This window comes from Oncorhynchus keta, unplaced genomic scaffold (genome assembly GCF_023373465.1).
Source record: "Oncorhynchus keta strain PuntledgeMale-10-30-2019 unplaced genomic scaffold, Oket_V2 Un_contig_5218_pilon_pilon, whole genome shotgun sequence".
NCBI lineage: Eukaryota > Metazoa > Chordata > Actinopteri > Salmoniformes > Salmonidae > Oncorhynchus > Oncorhynchus keta.
The window spans coordinates 44908-67277 of NW_026288180.1; the positions used below are offsets into that span (position 1 = coordinate 44908).

The following is a 22370-nucleotide window of genomic DNA, read 5'->3' on the forward strand; positions in this document are numbered from 1 at the left end:
CCATCCTATCATCTCTTCCCTCTGCTCAACCCTTCTCCAACCTATCTCCTGATTCTGCCTCCTCAACCCTCCTCTCCTCCCTTTCTGCATCCTTCGACTCTCTATGTCCCCTATCCTCCAGGCCGGCTCGGTCCTCCCCTCCCGCTCCGTGGCTCGACGACTCATTGCGAGCTCACAGAACAGGGCTCCGGGCAGCCGAGCGGAAATGGAGGAAAACTCGCCTCCCTGCGGACCTGGCATCCTTTCACTCCCTCCTATCTACATTTTCCTCCTCTGTCTCTGCTGCTAAAGCCACTTTCTACCATTCTAAATTCCAAGCATCTGCCTCTAACCCTAGGAAGCTCTTTGCCACCTTCTCCTCCCTCCTGAATCCCCCTCCTCCCTCTCTGCAGATGACTTCGTCAACCATTTTGAAAAGAAGGTCGACGACATCCGATCCTCGTTTGCTAAGTCAAACGACACCGCTGGTTCTGCTCACACTGCCCTACCCTATGCTCTGACCTCTTTCTCCCCTCTCTCTCCAGATGAAATCTCGCGTCTTGTGACGGCCGGCCGCCCAACAACCTGCCCGCTTGACCCTATCCCCTCCTCTCTTCTCCAGACCATTTCCGGAGACGTTCTCCCTTACCTCACCTCGCTCATCAACTCATCCCTGACCGCTGGCTACGTCCCTTCCGTCTTCAAGAGAGCGAGAGTTGCACCCCTTCTGAAAAAACCTACACTCGATCCCTCCGATGTCAACAACTACAGACCAGTATCCCTTCTCTCTTTTCTCTCCAAAACTCTTGAGCGTGCCGTCCTTGGCCAGCTCTACCGCTATCTCTCTCAGAATGACCTTCTTGATCCAAATCAGTCAGGTTTCAAGACTAGTCATTCAACTGAGACTGCTCTTCTCTGTATCACGGAGGCGCTCCGCACTGCTAAAGCTAACTCTCTCTCCTCTGCTCTCATCCTTCTAGACCTATCGGCTGCCTTCGATACTGTGAACCATCAGATCCTCCTCTCCACCCTCTCCGAGTTGGGCATCTCCGGCGCGGCCCACGCTTGGATCGCGTCCTACCTGACAGGTCGCTCCTACCAGGTGGCGTGGCGAGAATCTGTCTCCTCACCACGCGCTCTCACCACTGGTGTCCCCCAGGGCTCTGTCCTAGGCCCTCTCTTATTCTCGCTATACACCAAGTCACTTGGCTCTGTCATAACCTCACATGGTCTCTCCTATCATTGCTATGCAGACGACACACAATTAATCTTCTCCTTTCCCCCTTCTGATGACCAGGTGGCGAATCGCATCTCTGCATGTCTGGCAGACATATCAGTGTGGATGACGGATCACCACCTCAAGCTGAACCTCAGCAAGACGGAGCTCCTCTTCCTCCCGGGGAAGGACTGCCCGTTCCATGATCTCGCCATCACGGTTGACAACTCCATTGTGTCCTCCTCCCAGAGCGCTAAGAACCTTGGCGTGATCCTGGACAACACCCTGTCGTTCTCAACTAACATCAAGGCGGTGTCCCGTTCCTGTAGGTTCATGCTCTACAACATCCGCAGAGTACGACCCTGCCTCACACAGGAAGCGGCGCAGGTCCTAATCCAGGCACTTGTCATCTCCCGTCTTGATTACTGCAACTCGCTGTTGGCTGGGCTCCCTGCCTGTGCCATTAAACCCCTACAACTCATCCAGAACGCCGCAGCCCGTCTGGTGTTCAACCTTCCCAAGTTCTCTCACGTAACCCCGCTCCTCCGCTCTCTCCACTGGCTTCCAGTTGAAGCTCGCATCCGCTACAAGACCATGGTGCTTGCCTCACGGAGCTGTGAGGGGAACGGCACCTCAGTACCTCCAGGCTCTGATCAGGCCCTACACCCAAACAAGGGCACTGCGTTCATCCACCTCTGGCCTGCTCGCCTCCCTACCACTGAGGAAGTACAGTTCCCGCTCAGCCCAGTCAAAACTGTTCGCTGCTCTGGCCCCCCAATGGTGGAACAAACTCCCTCACGACGCCAGGACAGCGGAGTCAATCACCACCTTCCGGAGACACCTGAAACCCCACCTCTTCAAGGAATACCTAGGATAGGGTAAGTAATACTTCTCACCCCCCTAAAAAAGATAGAGATGCACTATTGTAAAGTGGCTGTTCCACTGGATGTCATAAGGTGTATGCACCAATTTGTAAGTCGCTCTGGATAAGAGCGTCTGCTAAATGACTTAAATGTAAATGTAAATGTAAATGGAGGAGAGATGGATTAATGGATAGACACAGTTTGGAATGGAACTCTGCTGAGCCTTGGAGAGATGGATTAATGGATAGACACAGTTTGGAATGGAACTCTGCTGAGCCCTGAGAGATGGAGTAATGGATAGACACAGTTTGGAATGGAACTCTGCTGAGCCCTGGAGAGATGGATAGACACAGTTTGGAATGGAACTCTGCTGAGCCTTGGAGAGATGGATTAATGGATAGACACAGTTTGGAATGGAACTCTGCTGAGCCCTGGAGAGATGGATTAATGGATAGACACAGTTTGGAATGGAACTCTGCTGAGCCTTGGAGAGATGGATTAATGGATAGACACAGTTTGGAATGGAACTCTGCTGAGCCTTGGAGAGATGGATTAATGGATAGACACAGTTTGGAAAGGAACTCTGCTGAGCCCTGGAGAGATGGATTAATGGATAGACACAGTTTGGAAAGGAACTCTGCTGAGCCTTGGAGAGATGGATTAATGGATAGACACAGTTTTTTTTTGTAATGAAAATGTATCCGTTAGGAAAGTATCTTTGCGTTGTAGAGGCTTAACAACAGGAAATAATGAAACCAGAGTCTAGTGGCTGGTTGTTATTTTGTGCTTGTATATTTTAGTCTACACACTTCTTCCCCTAGGGTTAGATCCTAGCCTAGTGACTACACACTTCTTCCCCTAGGGTTAGATCCTAGCCTAGTGACTACACACTTCTTCCCCTATAGGGTTAGATCCTAGCCTAGTGACTACACACTTCTTCCCCTATAGGGTTAGATCCTAGCCCAGTGACTACACACTTCTTCCCCTAGGGTTAGATCCTAGCCTAGTGACTACACACTTCTTCCCCTAGGGTTAGATCCTAGCCTAGTGACTACACACTTCTTCCCCTAGGGTTAGATCCTAGCCTAGTGACTTCACACTTCTTCCCCTAGGGTTAGATCTTAGCCTAGTGACTACACACTTCTTCCCTAGGGTTAGATCCTAGCCTAGTGACTACACACTTCTTCCCCTAGGGTTAGATCCTAGCCTAGTGACTACACACTTCTTCCCCTAGGTTAGATCCTAGCCTAGTGACTACACACTTCTTCCCCTAGGGTTAGATCCTAGCCTAGTGACTACACACTTCTTCCCTAGGGTTAGATCTTAGCCTAGTGACTACACACTTCTTCCCTAGGGTTAGATCCTAGCCTAGTGACTACACACTTCTTCCCCTAGGGTTAGATTCTAGCCTGGTGACTACACACTTCTTCCCCTAGGGTTAGATCCTAGCCTAGTGACTACACACTTCTTCCCCTAGGGTTAGATCCTAGCCTAGTGACTACACACTTCTTCCCCTATAGGGTTAGATCCTAGCCTAGTGACTACACACTTCTTCCCCTATAGGGTTAGATCCTAGCCCAGTGACTACACACTTCTTCCCCTAGGGTTAGATCCTAGCCTAGTGACTACACACTTCTTCCCCTAGGGTTAGATCCTAGCCTAGTGACTACACACTTCTTCCCCTAGGGTTAGATCCTAGCCTAGTGACTTCACACTTCTTCCCCTAGGGTTAGATCTTAGCCTAGTGACTACACACTTCTTCCCCTAGGGTTAGATCCTAGCCTAGTGACTACACACTTCTTCCCCTAGGGTTAGATCCTAGCCTAGTGACTACACACTTCTTCCCCTAGGGTTAGATCCTAGCCTAGTGACTACACACTTCTTCCCCTAGGGTTAGATCCTAGCCTAGTGACTACACACTTCTTCCCCTAGGGTTAGATCTTAGCCTAGTGACTACACACTTCTTCCCCTAGGGTTAGATCCTAGCCTAGTGACTACACACTTCTTCCCCTAGGGTTAGATTCTAGCCTGGTGACTACACACTTCTTCCCCTAGGGTTAGATCCTAGCCTAGTGACTACACACTTCTTCCCCTAGGGTTAGATCCTAGCCTAGTGACTACACACTTCTTCCCCTAGGGTTAGATCTTAGCCTAGTGACTACACACTTCTTCCCCTAGGGTTAGATCCTAGCCTAGTGACTACACACTTCTTCCCCTAGGGTTAGATCCTAGCCTAGTGACTACACACTTCTTCCCCTATGGTTAGATCCTAGCCTAGTGACTACACACTTCTTCCCCTATGGTTAGATCCTAGCCTAGTGACTACACACTTCTTCCCCTAGGGTTAGATCCTAGCCTAGTGACTACACACTTCTTCCCCTAGGGTTAGATCCTAGCCTAGTGACTACACACTTCTTCCCCTAGGGTTAGATCCTAGCCTAGTGACTACACACTTCTTCCCTAGGGTTAGATCCTAGCCTAGTGACTACACACTTCTTCCCCTAGGGTTAGATCCTAGCCTAGTGACTGTCTTCATGTTATCTCAGTGGTACTACCTCCAGTAGACAGCTGTAAGGCAGGGTACAGGTCTAGAGTTAGATCCTAGCCTAGTGACTGTCTTCATGTTTAGGTTATCTCAGTGGTACTACCTCCAGTAGACAGCTGTAAGGCAGGGTACAGGTCTAGAGTTAGATCCTAGCCTAGTGACTGTCTTCATGTTTAGGTTATCTCAGTGGTACTACCTCCAGTAGACAGCTGTAAGGCAGGGTACAGGTCTAGGGTTAGATCCTAGCCGAGTGACTGTCTTCATGTTTAGGTTATCTCAGTGGTACTACCTCCAGTAGACAGCTGTAAGGCAGGGTACAGGTCTAGAGTTAGATCCTAGCCGAGTGACTGTCTTCATGTTTAGGTTATCTCAGTGGTACTACCTCCAGTAGACAGCTGTAAGGCAGGGTACAGGTCTAGGGTTAGATCCTAGCCGAGTGACTGTCTTCATGTTTAGGTTATCTCAGTGGTACTACCTCCAGTAGACAGCTGTAAGGCAGGGTACAGGTCTAGAGTTAGATCCTAGCCGAGTGACTGTCTTCATGTTTAGGTTATCTCAGTGGTACTACCTCCAGTAGATATCTGATGCTGTAAGGCAGAAGGTTCCGGAGGGTCACAGCTGGGTGGAGGTGGATGACGTAGGCAGGGTCCCAGTCGTCCTCACGCTGGGAGGAAATGAAGGACAGGTGATCTGGTGTGGCCAAGGTGGTCACCTGGAGGGCAGGAAGCTGCTGTCTGCCGACGGACACTGGAGAAGGGACCGCACCTCAGAGCTCAGGTGGACCTGCTCCTTCCAGGCGATACAGGTAGACGACGGGCGTACTGGCCCTCCAGGCGCCCGGCTGGCTGGAGGAAGAGCTGACACCTATAGAGGAGAAGAGACGAGGAGGCCACATGTAACCACATATAACGAGGAGACCACATTTAACCACATATAACTAACAATCTAGTTAAACATAACCTAGCTGACATCTGCGTCAGACAGAAGAGAGGAGTGAAACAAGGTAAGGATAGGGAGTCTGTACAAAAGTCTTAGAACATTTGTTTAAAGTTCTAGAACATTTGTTTAAAGTTCTGGAACATTTAGAACATTTGTTTAAAGTTCTAGAACATTTGTTTAAAGTTCTAGAACATTTGTTTAAAGTTCTAGAACATTTGTTTAAAGTTCTAGAATATTTGTTTAAAGTTCTAGAATATTTGTTTAACCCTGTAAGTCTAAGCGGTTGGGAATCGCTAAGCTGACATATGGAATTGTTTTAAGATGGTTCAAACTATGGATTTAGAATTGTAGGACCCTTTTTAGATATCTCGTACAACGCTGTGTACTACTCCCTTCCCAGAACAGCGCAAACTGGCTCTAACCAGAATAGTAAGAGGAGCGGGAGGCCCCGGTGCACAACTGAGAAAGAGGTCAAGTACATTAGAGTGTCACGTTTCAGAAACAGACGCATCACAAGTCCTCAACTGGCAACTTCATTAAATAGTGCCCGTAAAACACCAGTCTCAACGTCAACAGCGAAGAGGCGACTCCGGGATGCTGGCCTTCTAGGCAGAGTTCCTCTGTCCAGTGTCAGTGTCCTTTTGCCCAATTTAATCTTTCCTTTTCATTGGCCAGTCTGAGATTTGGCTTTTTCGTTGCATGCCGGAGTCGCCTCTTCACCGTTGACGTTGAAACTGCTGTTCTGTGAAGGGAGTAGTACACAGCGTTGTACGAGATCTTCAGTTTCTTAGCAATTTCTCTCATGGAATAGCGTTCATTTCTCAGAAGAAGAATAGACTGACGAGTTTCAGAAGAAAGGTCTTTGTTTCTGGCCATTTTGAGCCTGTAATCAAACCCCCAAATGCTGACTCTCCAGATAATTTCAACTAATTTGTAGCACAAACGGTTCTGACGCTACAAACAAAGAGGTTGTCACGTCAACGGTCCCGACTTCAGACGAGTCCCCCCGACACTTGTAAGTCATAGAGCAACACGAAGAACACCGTTGTGGTCGTGAGAGTCTATCCTTTCCATAACATATGGTTATAGTTTGTGTGTCAAACCGTTCGGATGCTAAATAAGTTGGTGATTTTCGGGATTTCTAATGGTCTCACCTCTCTACCTCTGCCACATTTCAACGCAGATGCGGAAACGCGACACTAGTGAATGCAGTGGATTGATACTGAAACTCGACACTAGTGAATGCAGTGGATTGATACTGAAACGCGACACTAGTGAATGCAGTGGATTGATACTGAAACTCGACACTAGTGAATGCAGTGGATTAATACTGAAACGCGACACTAGTGAATGCAGTGGATTGATACTGAAACGCGGCACTAGCGAATGCAGTGGATTGATACTGAAACTCGACACTAGTGAATGCAGTGGATTGATACTGAAACGCGACACTAGTGAATGCAGTGGATTGATACTGAAACTCGACACTAGTGAATGCAGTGGATTGATACTGAAACGCGACACTAGTGAATGCAGTGGATTGATACTGAAACGCGACACTAGTGAATGCAGTGGATTGATACTGAAACTCGACACTAGTGAATGCAGTGGATTGATACTGAAACGCGACACCAGTGAATGCAGTGGATTGATACTGAAACGCGACACTAGCGAATGCAGTGGATTGATACTGAAACGCAACACTAGTGAATGCAGTGGATTGATACTGAAACGCGACACTAGTGAATGCAGTGGATTGATACTGAAACGTGACACTAGTGAATGCAGTGGATTGATACTGAAACGCGACACTAGTGAATGCAGTGGATTGATACTGAAATGCGACACTAGTGAATGCAGTGGATTGATACTGAAATGCGACACTAGTGAATGCAGTGGATTGATACTGAAACTCGACACTAGTGAATGCAGTGGATTGATACTGAAATGCGACACTAGTGAATGCAGTGGATTGATACTGAAACTCGACACTAGTGAATGCAGTGGATTGATACTGAAACGCGACACTAGCGAATGCAGTGGATTGATACTGAAACGCGGCACTAGCGAATGCAGTGGATTGATACTGAAACGCGACACTAGCGAATGCAGTGGATTGATACTGAAACGCGACACTAGTGAATGCAGTGGATTGATACTGAAACGCGACACTAGTGAATGCAGTGGATTGATACTGAAACGCGACACTAGTGAATGCAGTGGATTGATACTGAAACGCGACACTAGTGAATGCAGTGGATTGATACTGAAACGCGACACTAGTGAATGCCGTGGATTGATACTGAAACGCGACACTAGTGAATGCAGTGCATTGATACTGGCGACACTCGTGAATGCAGTGGATTGATACTGAAGCGCGACACTAGCGAATGCAGTGGATTGATACTGAAACGCGACACTAGTGAATGCAGTGGATTGATACTGAAACGCGACACTAGTGAATGCAGTGGATTGATACTGAAACGTGACACTAGTGAATGCAGTGGATTAATACTGAAACGTGACACTAGTGAATGCAGTGGATTGATACTGAAACGTGACACTAGCGAATGCAGTGGATTGATACTGAAACGCGACACTAGCGAATGCAGTGGATTGATACTGAAACGCGACACTAGTGAATGCAGTGGATTGATACTGAAACGCGACACTAGTGAATGCAGTGGATTGATACTGAAACGCGACACTAGTGAATGCAGTGGATTGATACTGAAACGCGACACTAGTGAATGCAGTGGATTGATACTGAAACGCGACACTAGGGAATGCAGTGGATTGATACTGAAACGCGACACTAGTGAATGCAGTGGATTGATACTGAAACGCGACACTAGCGAATGCAGTGGATTGATACTGAAACGCGACACTAGTGAATGCAGTGGATTGATACTGAAACTCGACACTAGGGAATGCAGTGGATTGATACTGAAACGCAACACTAGTGAATGCAGTGGATTGATACTGAAACGCAACACTAGTGAATGCAGTGGATTGATACTGAAATGCGACACTAGTGAATGCAGTGGATTGATACTGAAACGCGACACTAGTGAATGCAGTGGATTGATACTGAAACGCGACACTAGCGAATGCAGTGGATTGATACTGAAACGCGACACTAGTGAATGCAGTGGATTGATACTGAAACGCGACACTAGTGAATGCAGTGGATTGATACTGAAACGCGACACTAGTGAATGCAGTGGATTGATACTGAAACGCGACACTAGTGAATGCAGTGGATTGATACTGAAACGCGACACTAGTGAATGCAGTGCATTGATACGCATCCAATGCAATAAAAACATCTCTAAGTTAAACTGTCGGATTTTGAAGGGGAATCTTTTGTTATGCAACTTATATTGACGCACCGGTGGGTCTAGGGGGTTAATACTTGTTGAAAGCACTAGAATACTTGTTTGAAAGCACTAGAACACTTGTTGAAAGCACTAGAACACTTGTTGAAAGCACTAGAACACTTGTTGAAAGCACTAGAACACTTGTTGAAAGCACTAGAACACTTGTTGAAAGCACTAGAACACTTGTTGAAAGCACTAGAACACTTGTTTGAAAGCACTAGAACACTTGTTTGAAAGCACTAGAACACTTGTTGGAAAGCACTAGAACACTTGTTGAAAGCACTAGAACACTTGTTGAAAGCACTAGAACACTTGTTGAAAGCACTAGAATACTTGTTGAAAGCACTAGAACACTTGTTGAAAGCACTAGAATACTTGCTGAAAGCACTAGAACACTTGTTGAAAGCACTAGAATACTTGCTGAAAGCACTAGAACACTTGTTGAAAGCACTAGAACACTTGTTGAAAGCACTAGAATACTTGCTGAAAGCACTAGAATACTTGCTGAAAGCACTAGAATACTTGTTTGAAAGCACTAGAATACTTGTTGAAAGCACTAAAATACTTGTTGAAAGCACTAGAACACTTGTTGAAAGCACTAGAACACTTGTTGAAAGCACTAGAATACTTGTTTGAAAGCACTAGAATACTTGTTGAAAGCACTAGAACACTTGTTGAAAGCACTAGAACACTTGCTGAAAGCACTAGAATACTTGTTGAAAGCACTAGAACACTTGTTGAAAGCACTAGAACACTTGTTGAAAGCACTAGAATACTTGTTGAAAGCACTAGAATACTTGTTTGAAAGCACTAGAACACTTGTTGAAAGCACTAGAACACTTGTTGAAAGCACTAGAACACTTGTTGAAAGCACTAGAACACTTGTTGAAAGCACTAGAACACTTGTTGAAAGCACTAGAACACTTGTTGAAAGCACTAGAATACTTGTTGAAAGCACTAGAATACTTGTTTGAAAGCACTAGAATACTTGTTGAAAGCACTAAAATACTTGTTGAAAGCACCAGAATATTTATGGTGCCACTCTCTCGAACGTGGTCCTTCGAGCCGGATAACAGATGCTGAGATTAAGCCAAGGGGACACCTGGATCTCCCAAGCTACCCAGCTCATCACACATCAACCTCTTAATTTCCTGTTTATGATTAGCATCTCATAAATAGTATCCTTTGTCTGTACGCTGCGATCACCGGCCTTTCAGAAGCTACGTTGAAATAGAGCTGTCCATTCATACGATAAGTAACCAATATAATTATGTAGAATTGTCCTTCGAGTACATTTGCGTCGTGCGGCTCACACGTGCAAACACTCCGGTAAAAGTGTATCTCGCTTCCTACGATGAAAAGTAGCAAATATAATTACGGCAATTCACGGAGAAGTTACGAGAACACTCGTTGGAGGACACAAGTACGAGTGCCTGGTGTCATAAACGTGTGCTGTCTGAGGAGGACAGCAACAACTACACAGTTCCTCCTACTGTTCAGGAGAAGTGGTGTTACCAGGTGAAACTGAATCAAAATGAATTACCCTTATTTTAACTGATAGGTTGACTGAGAACACATTTACAGAAACAGGAAGTGTGTTAAATGTTGTGTAACGTGCACCAAAATGGCCCCTGGTAAGTAAGTACACGCTGTGTTACACCCTGTATAAAAGTTACCTCTCTAAAGACCCTCTCTAAGGTCTCTGTGTAAGGTACCTCTCTAAAGACCCTCTCTAAGGTCTCTGTGTAAGGTCCCTCTCTAAGGTAAAGGGGCGGCAGGGTAGCCTAGTGGTTAGAGCGCTAGACTAGTAACCGGAAGGTTGCAAGTTCAAACCCCCGAGCCGACAAGGTACAAATCTGTCGTTCTGCCCCTGAACAGGCAGTTAAACCACTGTCCTTAGGCAGTCATTGAAAATAAGAATTTGTTCTTAACTGACTTGCCTGGTTAAATAAAGGTAAAATAAATAAAAATAAAAAGACCCTCTCTAAGGTCCCTCTCTAAAGACCCTAAGGTACCTCTCTAATGGTCACTCTCTAAAACCCTCTCGAAGGTCTCTGTGTAAGGTCCCTCTCTAAGGTCTCTGTGTAAGGTCTAAAGACCTACCGACAAGGTTATTCCCTCTACTGACAACATGGTTATTACCTGTCCTACCAACATGGATATTACCTGTCCTACCAACATGGATATTACCTGTCCTACCAACAGGGTTATTACCTGTAGCAGTCCAAGGCTACCAACATGGTTATTACCTGTAGGAGTCCAGGGCTACCAACAGGGTTATTACCTGTAGGAGTCCAGGGCTACCGACATGGATATTACCTGTCCTACCAACATGGTTATTACCTGTAGGAGTCCAGGGCTACCGACATGGTTATTACCTGTCCTACCAACATGGTTATTACCTGTAGGAGTCCAGGGCTACCGACATGGTTATTACCTGTCCTACCAACATGGTTATTACCTGTAGGAGTCTAGGGCTACCGACATGGTTATTACCTGTCCTACCAACATGGTTATTACCTGTAGGAGTCCAGGGCTACATCAGACTCTTTCTCGGGCTCTGCCAGTCCTATGTTAACCATCCCTCTGGATTTGGGACAATACTTCAGGATGGTAAACGGCACTGAGAAATGGTTCTGGATCTGAAACACAAAACCAGGTGAAAAACAGTCAGTTAAGGACGACATCATCCTTCTTTTGACTCAATAGAAACAAAAACACTTAATTTACTGTAATTGAAAAGTGCTGAATAAATCAAATGTATTTTAATATCAGCTGCGTTAATGTTGCAAGTCCACAAGACTTGTTACTCTCTACTGAAAGCTGTTGAGTGTCTATAGCCTACAGGAGGACAGCTCCATAGAGAGTGATAGAGGACAGTTCCATAGAGAGTGATAGAGGACAGTTCCATAGAGAGTGATAGAGGACAGTTCCATAGAGAGTGATAGAGGACAGTTCCATAGAGAGTGATAGAGGACAGTTCCATAGAGAGTGATAGAGGACAGCTCCATAGAGAGTGATAGAGGACAGTTCCATAGAGAGTGATAGTGGTCCTTCTGTAGCTCAGTTGGTAGAGCATAGCGTTTGTAACGCCAGGGTAGTGGGTTCGATCCCCGGGACCACCCATACGTAGAATGTATGCACACATGACTGTAAGTCGCTTTGGATAAAAGCGTCTGCTAAATGGCATATATTATTATTTATATTATTATTATTGATAGAGGACAGTTCCATAGAGAGTGATAGAGGACAGCTCCATAGAGAGTGATAGAGGACAGTTCCATAGAGAGTGATAGAGGACAGTTCCATAGAGAGTGATAGAGGACAGCTCCATAGAGAGTGATAGAGGACAGCTCCATAGAGAGTGATAGAGGACAGCTCCATAGAGAGTGATAGAGGACAGTTCCATAGAGAGTGATAGAGGACAGCTCCATAGAGAGTGATAGAGGACAGCTCCATAGAGAGTGATAGAGGACAGCTCCATAGAGAGTGATGGAGGACAGCTCCATAGAGAGTGATGGAGGACAGTTCCATAGAGAGAGTGATGGAGGACAGCTCCATAGAGAGAGAGTGATGGAGGACAGCTCCATAGAGAGAGAGTGATGGAGGACAGCTCCATAGAGAGAGAGAGTGATAGAGGACAGCTCCATCGAGAGTGATAGAGGACAGCTCCATAGAGAGTGATGGAGGACAGTTCCATAGAGAGAGTGATGGAGGACAGCTCCATAGAGAGAGAGTGATGGAGGACAGCTCCATAGAGAGAGTGATGGAGGACAGCTCCATAGAGAGTGAGTGACGGAGGACAGCTCCATAGAGAGTGAGTGACGGAGGACAGCTCCATAGAGAGTGAGTGACGGAGGACAGCTCCATAGAGAGTGAGTGACGGAGGACAGCTCCATAGAGAGTGAGTGACGGAGGACAGCTCCATAGAGAGTGAGTGACGGAGGACAGCTCCATAGAGAGAGATGGAGGACAGCTCCATAGAGAGAGTGATGGTGGACAGCTCCATAGAGAGAGAGTGAGTGATGGAGGACAATTCCATAGAGAGTGAGTGAGTGATGGAGGACAATTCCATAGAGAGTGAGTGAGTGATGGGGACAGCTCCATAGAGACTAATGGGGGACAGCTCCATAGAGACTAATGGGGGACAGCTCCATAGAGAGTAATGGGGGACAGCTCCATAGAGAGTGAGTGATGGAGGACAGCTCCATAGAGAGTAATGGAGGACAGCTCCATAGAGAGTAATGGAGGACAGCTCCATAGAGAGTAATGGAGGATAGCTCCATAGAGAGTATGGAGGACAGCTCCATAGAGAGTAATGGAGGATAGCTCCATAGAGAGTGAGTGATAAAGGACAGCTCCATAGAGAGTAATGGAGGATAGCTCCATAGAGAGTGAGTGATTGAGGACAGCTCCATAGAGAGTGAGTGACGGAGGACAGCTCCATAGAGAGTGAGTGACGGAGGACAGGTCCATAGAGAGTGAGTGACGGAGGACAGCTCCATAGAGAGTGAGTGACGGGGGACAGCTCCATAGAGAGAGAGTGATAAAGGACAGCTCCATAGAGAGTGATAGAGGACAGCTCCATAGAGAGTGATAGAGGACAGCTCCATAGAGAGTGATAGAGGACAGCTCCATAGAGAGTGATAGAGGACAGCTCCATAGAGAGTGATAGAGGACTGCTCCATAGAGAGTGATAGAGGACAGCTCCATAGAGAGTGATGGAGGACAGCTCCATAGAGAGAGATGGAGGACAGCTCCATAGAGAGAGATGAAGGACAGCTCCATAGAGAGTGATAGAGGACAGCTCCATAGAGAGTGATAGAGGACAGCTCCATAGAGAGAGTGATGGAGGACAGCTCCATAGAGAGTGATAGAGGACAGCTCCATAGAGAGTGATAGAGGACAGCTCCATAGAGAGTGATAGAGGACAGCTCCATAGAGAGTGATAGAGGACAGCTCCATAGAGAGTGATAGAGGACAGCTCCATAGAGAGAGAGTGATAGAGGACAGCTCCATAGAGAGAGTGATAGAGGACAGCTCCATAGAGAGAGGGATAGAGGACAGCTCCATAGAGAGAGAGTGATAGAGGACAGCTCCATAGAGAGTGATAGAGGACAGCTCCATAGAGAGTGATAGAGGACAGCTCCATAGAGAGTGATAGAGGACAGCTCCATAGAGAGTGATAGAGCACAGCTCCATAGAGAGTGATGGAGGACAGCTCCATAGAGAGAGTGATGGAGGACAGCTCCATAGAGAGTGATAGAGGACAGCTCCATAGAGAGTGATAGAGCACAGCTCCATAGAGAGTGATGGAGGACAGCTCCATAGAGAGAGTGATGGAGGACAGCTCCATAGAGAGAGTGATGGAGGACAGCTCCATAGAGAGAGTGATGGAGGACAGCTCCATAGAGAGTGATAGAGGACAGCTCCATAGAGAGTGATAGAGGACAGCTCCATAGAGAGTGATAGAGGACAGCTCCATAGAGAGAGTGATAGAGGACAGCTCCATAGAGAGTGATGGAGGACAGCTCCATAGAGAGAGTGATGGAGGACAGCTCCATAGAGAGTGATAGAGGACAGCTCCATAGAGAGAGAGTGATAGAGGACAGCTCCATAGAGAGTGATAGAGGACAGCTCCATAGAGAGAGTGATGGAGGACAGCTCCATAGAGAGTGATAGAGGACAGCTCCACAGAGAGTGATAGAGGACAGCTCCATAGAGAGTGATAGAGGACAGCTCCACAGTGATTTACTGACCTGTAGCGGAGAACGGACGGTGATGACCTTGTTTCCTTCCGAGGCGTCAGTCTGTACCAAGACAGACACGTTCTCCTGCAGCAGGGGATCTCTCACGTTATACAGCCTCCTGCCCGGCTGATCCACCGTCATGTTGGAGATCTCACTGTAACCTGTCGGAGCTGTGGAGGAGACAGACCAGTGGACATTGTTCCAGCTAGAGAGTTGGGCTAGTAACCAGCAGGTAGTCTAGTGGTTAGAGAGTTGGACTAGTAACCAGCAGGTAGACCTGTCGGAGCTGTGGAGGAGACAGACCAGAGGACATTGTTCCAGCTAGAGAGTTGGGCTAGTAACCAGCAGGTAGACCTGTCGGAGCTGTGGAGGAGACAGACCAGAGGACATTGTTCCAGCTAGAGAGTTGGGCTAGTAACCAGCAGGTAGACCTGTCGGAGCTGTGGAGGAGACAGACCAGAGGACATTGTTCCAGCTAGAGAGTTGGACTAGTAACCAGCAGGTAGACCTGTCGGAGCTGTGGAGGAGACAGACCAGAGGACATTGTTCCAGCTAGAGAGTTGGGCTAGTAACCAGCAGGTAGACCTGTCGGAGCTGTGGAGGAGACAGACCAGAGGACATTGTTCCAGCTAGAGAGTTGGACTAGTAACCAGCAGGTAGACCTGTCGGAGCTGTGGAGGAGACAGACCAGAGGACATTGTTCCAGCTAGAGAGTTGGGCTAGTAACCAGCAGGTAGACTAGTGGTTAGAGCGTTGGACTAGTAACCAGCAGGTAGACCTGTCGGAGCTGTGGAGGAGACAGACCAGAGGACATTGTTCCAGCTAGAGAGTTGGGCTAGTAACCAGCAGGTAGACCTGTCGGAGCTGTGGAGGAGACAGACCAGAGGACATTGTTCCAGCTAGAGAGTTGGGCTAGTAACCAGCAGGTAGACCTGTCGGAGCTGTGGAGGAGACAGACCAGAGGACATTGTTCCAGCTAGAGAGTTGGACTAGTAACCAGCAGGTAGACCTGTCGGAGCTGTGGAGACAGACCAGAGGACATTGTTCCAGCTAGAGAGTTGGGCTAGTAACCAGCAGGTAGACCTGTCGGAGCTGTGGAGGAGACAGACCAGAGGACATTGTTCCAGCTAGAGAGTTGGGCTAGTAACCAGCAGGTAGACCTGTCGGAGCTGTGGAGGAGACAGACCAGAGGACATTGTTCCAGCTAGAGAGTTGGACTAGTAACCAGCAGGTAGACCTGTCGGAGCTGTGGAGGAGACAGACCAGTGGACATTGTTCCAGCTAGAGAGTTGGGCTAGTAACCAGCAGGTAGACCTGTAGGAGCTGTGGAGGAGACAGACCAGTGGACATTGTTCCAGCTAGAGAGTTGGGCTAGTAACCAGCAGGTAGACCTGTCGGAGCTGTGGAGGAGACAGACCAGAGGACATTGTTCCAGCTAGAGAGTTGGGCTAGTAACCAGCAGGTAGACCTGTCGGAGCTGTGGAGGAGACAGACCAGAGGACATTGTTCCAGCTAGAGAGTTGGGCTAGTAACCAGCAGGTAGACCTGTCGGAGCTGTGGAGGAGACAGACCAGAGGACATTGTTCCAGCTAGAGAGTTGGGCTAGTAACCAGCAGGTAGACCTGTCGGAGCTGTGGAGGAGACAGACCAGAGGACATTGTTCCAGCTAGAGACTAGTAACCAGCAGGTAGACCTGTAGGAGCTGTGGAGGAGACAGACCAGAGGACATTGTTCCAGCTAGAGAGTTGGGCTAGTAACCAGCAGGTAGACCTGTAGGAGCTGTGGAGGAGACAGACCAGAGGACATTGTTCCAGCTAGAGAGTTGGGCTAGTAACCAGCAGGTAGACCTGTCGGAGCTGTGGAGGAGACAGACCAGAGGACATTGTTCCAGCTAGAGAGTTGGACTAGTAACCAGCAGGTAGACCTGTCGGAGCTGTGGAGGAGACAGACCAGAGGACATTGTTCCAGCTAGAGAGTTGGGCTAGTAACCAGCAGGTAGACCTGTCGGAGCTGTGGAGGAGACAGACCAGAGGACATTGTTCCAGCTAGAGAGTTGGGCTAGTAACCAGCAGGTAGACCTGTCGGAGCTGTGGAGGAGACAGACCAGAGGACATTGTTCCAGCTAGAGAGTTGGGCTAGTAACCAGCAGGTAGACCTGTCGGAGCTGTGGAGGAGACAGACCAGAGGACATTGTTCCAGCTAGAGAGTTGGGCTAGTAACCAGCAGGTAGTCTAGTGGTTAGAGCGTTGGACTAGTAACCAGCAGGTAGTCTAGTGGTTAGAGTGTTGGGCCAGTAACCAGCAGGTAGACCTGTAGGAGCTGTGGAGGAGACAGACCAGAGGACATTGTTCCAGCTAGAGAGTTGGGCTAGTAACCAGCAGGTAGACCTGTAGGAGCTGTGGAGGAGACAGACCAGAGGACATTGTTCCAGCTAGAGAGTTGGGCTAGTAACCAGCAGGTAGACCTGTCGGAGCTGTGGAGGAGACAGACCAGAGGACATTGTTCCAGCTAGAGAGTTGGACTAGTAACCAGCAGGTAGACCTGTCGGAGCTGTGGAGGAGACAGACCAGAGGACATTGTTCCAGCTAGAGAGTTGGGCTAGTAACCAGCAGGTAGACCTGTCGGAGCTGTGGAGGAGACAGACCAGAGGACATTGTTCCAGCTAGAGAGTTGGGCTAGTAACCAGCAGGTAGACCTGTCGGAGCTGTGGAGGAGACAGACCAGAGGACATTGTTCCAGCTAGAGAGTTGGGCTAGTAACCAGCAGGTAGACCTGTCGGAGCTGTGGAGGAGACAGACCAGAGGACATTGTTCCAGCTAGAGAGTTGGGCTAGTAACCAGCAGGTAGTCTAGTGGTTAGAGCGTTGGACTAGTAACCAGCAGGTAGTCTAGTGGTTAGAGTGTTGGGCCAGTAACCAGCAGGTAGACCTGTAGGAGCTGTGGAGGAGACAGACAAGAGGACATTGTTCCAGCTAGAGAGTTGGGCTAGTAACCAGCAGGTAGACTAGTGGTTAGAGCGTTGGACTAGTAACCAGCAGGTAGACCTGTCGGAGCTGTGGAGGAGACAGACCAGAGGACATTGTTCCAGCTAGAGTTGGGCTAGTAACCAGCAGGTAGACTAGTGGTTAGAGAGTTGGACTAGTAACCAGCAGGTAGACTAGTGGTTAGAGTTGGACTAGTAACCAGCAGGTAGACTAGTGGTTAGAGTGTTGGACTAGTAACCAGCAGGTAGTCTAGTGGTTAGAGAGTTGGACTAGTAACCAGCAGGTAGTCTAGTGGTTAGAGAGTTGGACTAGTAACCAGCAGGTAGACCTGTCGGAGCTGTGGAGGAGACAGACCAGTGGACATTGTTCCAGCTAGAGAGTTGGGCTAGTAACCAGCAGGTAGACTAGTGGTTAGAGAGTTGGACTAGTAACCAGCAGGTAGACTAGTGGTTAGAGAGTTGGACTAGTAACCAGCAGGTAGACCTGTCGGAGCTGTGGAGGAGACAGACCAGTGGACATCGTTCCAGCTAGAGAGTTGGGCTAGTAACCAGCAGGTAGTCTAGTGGTTAGAGAGTTGGACTAGTAACCAGCAGGTAGACTAGTGGTTAGAGAGTTGGACTAGTAACCAGCAGGTAGACCTGTCGGAGCTGTGGAGGAGACAGACCAGTGGACATCGTTCCAGCTAGAGAGTTGGGCTAGTAACCAGCAGGTAGTCTAGTGGTTAGAGAGTTGGACTAGTAACCAGCAGGTAGACTAGTGGTAAGAGAGTTGGGCTAGTAACCAGCAGGTAGACCTGTCGGAGCTGTGGAGGAGACAGACCAGTGGACATTGTTCCAGCGACTGACTCTTGTCTATTATCCAATGGCAGAGGAATAACATTTTTTTTAAATCCCATGCCGAGCTGTTCGGTTCAAATCCCGTTCAAACACAGACAAAAGGAACTATGCCCTACCCTTTAGTGCAGGACTAGAAACAGAGACATACATCTCATGTAAAAGAAGACGAACCAGGAGAGACCACATCAAGCAACATGTACAGTACTACTATGGAGGTGGCAGGTTAGAGAGTTGGACTAGTAACCAGCAGGTAGACTAGTGGTTAGAGTTGGACTAGTAACCAGCAGGTAGACTAGTGGTAAGAGAGTTGGACTAGTAACCAGCAGGTAGCCTAGTGGTTAGAGTGTTGGACTAGTAACCAGCAGGTAGACTAGTGGTTAGAGAGTTGGACTAGTAACCAGCAGGTAGACTAGTGGTAAGAGAGTTGGACTAGTAACCAGCAGGTAGACTAGTGGTAAGAGAGTTGGACTAGTAACCAGCAGGTAGACTAGTGGTTAGAGAGTTGGACTAGTAACCAGCAGGTAGACTAGTGGTAAGAGAGTTGGACTAGTAACCAGCAGGTAGCCTAGTGGTTAGAGTGTTGGACTAGTAACCAGCAGGTAGACTAGTGGTTAGAGAGTTGGACTAGTAACCAGCAGGTAGACTAGTGGTAAGAGAGTTGGACTAGTAACCAGCAGGTAGACTAGTGGTAAGAGAGTTGGACTAGTAACCAGCAGGTAGACTAGTGGTTAGAGTGTTGGACTAGTAACCAGCAGGTAGACTAGTGGTTAGAGTGTTGGACTAGTAACCAGCAGGTAGTGGTTAGAGCGTTGGACTAGTAACCAGCAGGTAGCCTAGTGGTAAGAGAGTTGGACTAGTAACCAGCAGGTAGTGGTTAGAGTGTTGGGCCAGTAACCAGCAGGTAGCCTAGTGGTAAGAGAGTTGGACTAGTAACCAGCAGGTAGACTAGTGGTTAGAGTGTTGGACTAGTAACCAGCAGGTAGTCTAGTGGTTAGAGAGTTGGACTAGTAACCAGCAGGTAGACTAGTGGTTAGAGAGTTGGACTAGTAACCAGCAGGTAGACTAGTGGTTAGAGCGTTGGACTAGTAACCAGCAGGTAGTCTAGTGGTTAGAGAGTTGGACTAGTAACCAGCAGGTAGACTAGTGGTTAGAGAGTTGGACTAGTAACCAGCAGGTAGACTAGTGGTTAGAGAGTTGGACTAGTAACCAGCAGGTAGACTAGTGGTTAGAGCGTTGGACTAGTAACCAGCAGGTAGACTAGTGGTAAGAGAGTTGGACTAGTAACCAGCAGGTAGACTAGTGGTTAGAGAGTTGGACTAGTAACCAGCAGGTAGTCTAGTGGTTAGAGAGTTGGACTAGTAACCAGCAGGTAGACTAGTGGTTAGAGAGTTGGACTAGTAACCAGCAGGTAGACTAGTGGTTAGAGAGTTGGACTAGTAACCAGCAGGTAGACTAGTGGTTAGAGCGTTGGACTAGTAACCAGCAGGTAGACTAGTGGTTAGAGAGTTGGACTAGTAACCAGCAGGTAGTCTAGTGGTTAGAGAGTTGGACTAGTAACCAGCAGGTAGACTAGTGGTTAGAGTTGGACTAGTAACCAGCAGGTAGACTAGTGGTTAGAGAGTTGGACTAGTAACCAGCAGGTAGACTAGTGGTTAGAGCGTTGGACTAGTAACCAGCAGGTAGACTAGTGGTAGAGAGTTGGACTAGTAACCAGCAGGTAGACTAGTGGTTAGAGAGTTGTACTAGTAACCAGCAGGTAGTCTAGTGGTTAGAGAGTTGGACTAGTAACCAGCAGGTAGACTAGTGGTTAGAGAGTTGGACAAGTAACCAGCAGGTAGACTAGTGGTTAGAGAGTGGGACTAGTAACCAGCAGGTAGACTAGTGGTTAGAGCGTTGGACTAGTAACCAGCAGGTAGACTAGTGGTAAGAGAGTTGGACTAGTAACCAGCAGGTAGACTAGTGGTTAGAGAGTTGGACTAGTAACCAGCAGGTAGTCTAGTGGTTAGAGAGTTGGACTAGTAACCAGCAGGTAGACTAGTGGTTAGAGCGTTGGGCTAGTAACCAGCAGGTAGACTAGTGGTAAGAGAGTTGGACTAGTAACCAGCAGGTAGACTAGTGGTTAGAGCGTTGGACTAGTAACCAGCAGGTAGTCTCCAGTGGTTAGAGAGTTGGACTAGTAACCAGCAGGTAGCCTAGTGGTTAGAGAGTTGGACTAGTAACCAGCAGGTAGACCTGTCGGAGCTGTGGAGGAGACAGACCAGTGGACATTGTTCCAGCGACTGACTCTTATCTATTATCCAATGGCAGAGGAATAACATTTTTAAAAATCCCATGCCGAGCTGTTGGTTCAAACCCGTTCAAACACAGACAAAGGAACTATGCCCTACCCTTTAGTGCAGGACTAGAAACAGAGACATACATCTAATGTAAAGAACCAGAACCAGGAGAGACCACATCAAGCAACATGTACAGACCCTATATGGAGGTGGCAGGTAGTGGTTAGAGTGTTGGACTAGTAACCAGCAGGTAGACTAGTGGTTAGAGAGTTGGACTAGTAACCAGCAGGTAGACTAGTGGTAAGAGTGTTGGACTAGTAACCAGCAGGTAGTGGTTAGAGCGTTGGACTAGTAACCAGCAGGTAGCCTAGTGGTAAGAGAGTTGGACTAGTAACCAGCAGGTAGTGGTTAGAGTGTTGGGCCAGTAACCAGCAGGTAGCCTAGTGGTTAGAGTGTTGGACTAGTAACCAGCAGGTAGACTAGTGGTAAGAGAGTTGGACTAGCAACCAGCAGGTAGACTAGTGGTTAGAGTGTTGGACTAGTAACCAGCAGGTAGACTAGTGGTAAGAGTGTTGGACTAGTAACCAGCAGGTAGTGGTTAGAGCGTTGGACTAGTAACCAGCAGGTAGCCTAGTGGTAAGAGAGTTGGACTAGTAACCAGCAGGTAGTGGTTAGAGTGTTGGGCCAGTAACCAGCAGGTAGCCTAGTGGTTAGAGTGTTGGACTAGTAACCAGCAGGTAGACTAGTGGTAAGAGAGTTGGACTAGTAACCAGCAGGTAGACTAGTGGTTAGAGTGTTGGACTAGTAACCAGCAGGTAGACTAGTGGTTAGAGTGTTGGACTAGTAACCAGCAGGTAGTGGTTAGAGCGTTGGACTAGTAACCAGCAGGTAGCCTAGTGGTAAGAGAGTTGGACTAGTAACCAGCAGGTAGTGGTTAGAGAGTTGGACTAGTAACCAGCAGGTAGACTAGTGGTAAGAGAGTTGGACTAGTAACCAGCAGGTAGACTAGTGGTTAGAGAGTTGGACTAGTAACCAGCAGGTAGACTAGTGGTTAGAGAGTTGGACTAGTAACCAGCAGGTAGTGGTTAGAGAGTTGGACTAGTAACCAGCAGGTAGTGGTTAGAGAGTTGGACTAGTAACCAGCAGGTAGCCTAGTGGTTAGAGAGTTGGACTAGTAACCAGCAGGTAGCCTAGTGGTAAGAGAGTTGGACAAGTAACCAGCAGGTAGACTAGTGGTAAGAGAGTTGGACTAGTAACCATCAGGGAGTGGTTAGAGTGTTGGGCCAGTAACCAGCAGGTAGCGTTGGACTAGTAACCAGCAGGTAGCCTAGTGGTTAGAGCGTTGGACTAGTAACCAGCAGGTAGACTAGTGGTTGAAGTGTTGGACTAGCAACCAGCAGGTAGACTAGCGGTTAGAGCGTTGGACTAGTAACCAGCAGGTAGTCTAGTGGTTAGAGCGTTGGACTAGTAACCAGCAGGTAGCCTAGTGGTTAAAGAGTTGGACTAGTAACCAGCAGGTAGCCTAGTGGTTAGAGCGTTGGGCCAGTAACCAGCAGGTAGCCTAGTGGTTAGAGTGTTGGACTAGTAACCAGCAGGTAGCCTA

The 22370-nt window shown here is 47.9% G+C and overlaps 1 protein-coding gene and 1 long non-coding RNA gene across 3 annotated transcripts in view; one reads left to right on the forward strand and one right to left on the reverse strand.

The window, feature by feature from the left end:
* LOC127925182 (intermembrane lipid transfer protein VPS13C-like) overlaps window positions 1-22370 on the reverse strand; it is a gene marked incomplete at its 5' end in the record, with an annotated part of 99530 nt that overhangs the window by 35643 nt on the left and 41517 nt on the right. The window contains 5 exon segments of the mRNA XM_052510019.1: window positions 5172-5317; window positions 5320-5421; window positions 5424-5467; window positions 11443-11564; window positions 14682-14842. Of these exon segments, the coding sequence (XP_052365979.1) occupies window positions 5172-5317; window positions 5320-5421; window positions 5424-5467; window positions 11443-11564; window positions 14682-14842 (575 nt within the window).
* Window positions 15134-17697, forward strand: LOC127925180 (uncharacterized). Of its 2 annotated transcripts, none has more exons than XR_008120028.1 (3): window positions 15134-15174; window positions 15406-15444; window positions 16360-17697. It is a non-coding gene; the product is annotated as an uncharacterized LOC127925180 (long non-coding RNA). The 2 variants fall into 2 exon arrangements; XR_008120027.1 differs by lacking the exon at window positions 15134-15174 and adding an exon at window positions 15288-15328.